The 4,022-nt window shown below is 42.0% G+C and overlaps 1 protein-coding gene across 1 annotated transcript in view; it reads right to left on the reverse strand.

Annotated features, from left to right (window-relative positions):
* Window positions 1-2,375: 2,375 nt before the first annotated feature.
* The window catches only part of SART3 (squamous cell carcinoma antigen recognized by T cells 3), a gene marked incomplete at its 5' end in the record, with an annotated part of 16,246 nt that continues 14,599 nt past the window's right edge, over window positions 2,376-4,022 (reverse strand). Inside the window, one exon of the mRNA XM_009587229.1 lies at window positions 2,376-3,501. Within this exon, the coding sequence (XP_009585524.1) occupies window positions 3,321-3,501 (181 nt within the window). The remainder of the gene's footprint in view (window positions 3,502-4,022) is intronic.

A 4,022-nucleotide genomic window follows, 5' to 3' on the forward strand; every position in this document is an offset into this window, starting at 1 on the left:
GAAATAACTCGACAGGAGGTGTCACTCTTTAGCATTTCATTTATTTAAAGTGTCTTACATTTGATTAAATTAATATAATTTATTTATATACATTATGCCAAGCTGAAATGTGAAATGTCGATGTTGACTGTGCACTGTAACTTGCTTGTGCTACTGGAAGGAGGTGGGGAGAGGTGTCAGAGGGGCTCAACGAGCTGAAGTAGAATTTAATTTCTCCTTTAAATTAAGCTTTAAGAAGCTGCTTCAATCACAACCCTTCACCTAATCGGTCAACTGCATTGTCTTCCCTTGTCAAAGAGGTGCTAGGCAAGACAAAGTCTTAACCAAGTCATTGCTTCTGTGTTACCTCTTCCCCGTTGTTCAAAAAAACCTCAAAACACAACCCTTGCAGTAACAGCACTCTCCCAGCTATGTTAACCAGACTCTTTCCTGTCAGTCATACAAGTTTGACAGTACTGATCAGGAAGGAGGCTAAACTCCAGTTCAGCAAAGGCACATCTCCCATCCTGTTTCTGTTTTCAGTAGCACTTTGCACGTTTACTTTCAGTTGCCTTTCCTAGGGAGAGTTTTGTACAAGTGGGAAGTATTTGGTTTAAGATTACAGATGATGCAACTGGAACAAGAGAAGAAATGCTCTCTGACTCACTTCACTGACCTGCGAGGTGCTTTTGCTGTACTTCAGACAGAAGGACTGCCTAGCGTGCTGAGGCCTTGCCTCAGACTCCACCTCATCAAGCAGGAGCCCTGGGAAACTGCAACTGTCCTCACACATTTCAGTTCAGGGTTTGAAAAGAGCTTGCTTCTGCAAAGCTGTGGGCAGAAGAGGTTGTTAAACGTAACCGTGAGACAACCTTTATCAGTTGTGCCAATTTGGTAAGTATGCATGTAGCAAGTCTGCCAAAAACTTAAGTTTCTTCAATCTACACAAGAGAACTTTTCACAGTTAATTACTAGGTCATGTTATTACTGTGATAAACGCATCAAGAATCACGAGGCCTCTTTGTGCTGCAGTGGCAGTTAGTATAGTACCTGGAAGCTGCTGTACAATTCAAAGAAGCATACCTTAGCTTTGCTTTTAAGGTAAAAGCACCTGCAGCCTACCATAGAAGAATAGCTCCCTACACTCCTGCCTGCCAGCTGTGTAACAGCATAATTGATCCCAACACCTCTAAGTTCAGAAAACTTCGATTCAATCCAGTTTAGAGTGCTGTTAAGCTTAAACCCTTTGCAAAACAGCATAAGCTGTTACATCGTCCCAGGCCAGTGTCAAGTTTCTTCCCTTCTAACTCTCTCTTACCTGCAAGGTAGTTGGGATGTGTTTTATACAAGCAGACAGTAGGACAAGACTGGGAGTTACCCACGTACTACAGCACCACTCCATGCTTGTGTACCGATTACTGCTGACAGGGAAAGCAAACAATAAATGAGGAAGGTTGTTCTGTCCTTACAAAGCATGCTTATTTTTGTAGTGCGAGGTGAGTATAAGTAAAATCTGCACTTTAGAGCTCGGGGGGGGGAAATATGTTATTTTAGTAACAGATTAATAAACTATTTTAATATTAAAGTCTTTGGAATAGGCTGTTCTTAAAACGCTCTTCTGGTGAATGAGCTAAAAAGTGGTCACGGAGTAGCCATTCATGGAGCAGCAAGTTACACAATACACACCCTGGCTCCCTCAACCGCGTACGACTGTACTGCAGGGTGGGGCGTTACGGAAGGCTCTGAAGCGGCAAGTCCAACACCAGCAGCCAAAGGAAACTTAATTCATCACTAGTGTTGTGTACATGCGTGCCTGCCTGCCGTGAGGGCAAGGCCAGCCTTAGCATCCCCACCCTGCAAATCAAAACTTTGTATTAAAGCATTATTAGAATGTTTAAGCTGATTTTGAGCTACAATCCCATCGTATCATCAGTACAATACTGGATGGCTAGCCCAAGCTTCTGGCTCAGAAAAGGCTGCACGCCATACTGTGAACAAGCACCGACAGCACTTGGTGCCTTGCCGTATCGCCACAACTGCCAACGTTACGTGGTTCAAAGCTATGAAGCAGACTCATCATTTCAAAGTAAAGCCAAGTCAAAGCAGCACAGAACGTAAGCACTGAAAATAGTGTTTATTTGCAGCAGTGCTTGTGTTGTACAAGTGAACTTGGTACTGGGGTCCCCCCTCACATTCAACCCCTGCGTGTGTTGACTTCCAGAGTCAGCAGCAGCTTTAGTTGACAAGCAGTAATATTTCTATCCAAGATCACGTACCAGATTATTTTAAGTCTGAGGTGATTACTGAAGTGGTTTCAGGATATTCATACTAGATGGAACGAGCTACTTAAACGTATGTAAGTGACACTGTGTATCTCGGTGCACCCGAGAGGCGAGGTACATCAGTACTACCCAGCTGCCATAGGATAAGTGCAATTCCAACACCCACATTTAAACAAAAGCAACAGTATTTATAGAAAACCTTTGAGAACTTGAGTTTAATAAACCAAGAAACATCAGCTTGCACTTCACATTTGTACAAAACCATACAGAAACCACCTGCAAGAGACATATGACCTAGCTAGCAAAAACAACAACAAAAAAATGGTCCTCAGCAACAGCATGTACAGCTTTTATGGGAAACAAAAATTACCAGATCCAAGTATTATCTCATGACACTTAAAAATAATAATTTGAATGTCTTTTACAAATACACAATATAAAAAACAGGTCAACTTGAACAGAACATTAACTGAATACATATATATGTATATTTGTGTATATACATATACACACATATGTATAGAAACTCTCCCAATACTAAAATAGGCCATTGTGGTGAAGTTACTAGCATCTGCCATTGAACTCTTAATGGAAGGAGATGAATGTCCCTGCGTGTGTGTGTTTGGGTGTAAAACGGGTTTGTTGTCAGAGAGAATGACTGCAATCACAATCTGAACTGACCAGTGGAGCTTGACAAGGTTATCATAGGCTTTCACATTGCATCTCATTCGTTAATGAAAGAGAAATATTTGTAAAGCATTCAGAAAACTTGATGTGGCATCCAACCTGTACAGGAAATATTTCCCCCCTCGTTACCCTCAATATGAGGAATCATATAACGCCATTTTACCAGAACGTAGTATAACTCTTTGCTCTTAGAAACAGAGGAAAAAACTGGGTTTGTACCATCCTACACTGATCTCGATGAATGCAGTAGTCCAGAACAGTATTTACACATGATTGTGACTGGCGTTCTCTCCTTGCTAGCATAAGGACACAACATGGCTTCCATAAAGGCATTTCACATTTTACCAGACCCGCTGATTGCAGACTTTTTGCTCACTTTTTCAGTAGCATCTTGGCAAAATCAGCATTGGACATCTTTTTAGGCTCCTCAGGGTGTTCGGATGAAGTTGCTGGTGAGTTCTGGACCATCCCATTCTCAGCCTTAGCCACAGGATTACTCTGGCGCTGTAATGCACGAGGCATCATTGAAAGCTGCGTCCTTCCCTTCCCTCGCCTGGAGAACAAAAGGTGACATTTAAAAATATCGCAGTGCTCTTTGAACATACTGTTTTAGCTTGGGGAAACAAAAAGGACTTTGTTTGCTATGAGGAATGCTCATTTAAATATTATTCCTGTCATTTGTTTCAGTAATAAGCAGCGCAAAGCTTTCAATGGATGCCCTTTGAAAGAGTATACCTAAGTCCTGGCAGAAAACAACTGCCAACAGTCCCCAGAAATTGAAGCTCCGTGTTTATCTACAGGGCACGTACAAATCAACACCAATGCAATGCTAAGCGGCAGGAGCACTCTAAAAGATGAAAGAGCAACCTTAATGTTCACCGTGAACAATGGCTGGTTCTCCAGAACGAGAGGATGTGGAAGTTATTAGTGCTCAGGTGCTAACATCAGATCCAACGGGACGTCTAACACTTGGTAACAGGTCACTACAGACCTGTTTCTATTGGTAATGTAAAGAAAAACCTGCTTTTCCTCATCAATCCAGCAACCCAAATTTTTACGGTTCAGAACGTTTCA

This window comes from Fulmarus glacialis, unplaced genomic scaffold (genome assembly GCF_000690835.1).
Source record: "Fulmarus glacialis isolate BGI_N327 unplaced genomic scaffold, ASM69083v1 scaffold39181, whole genome shotgun sequence".
Taxonomy (NCBI): Eukaryota; Metazoa; Chordata; class Aves; order Procellariiformes; family Procellariidae; genus Fulmarus; species Fulmarus glacialis.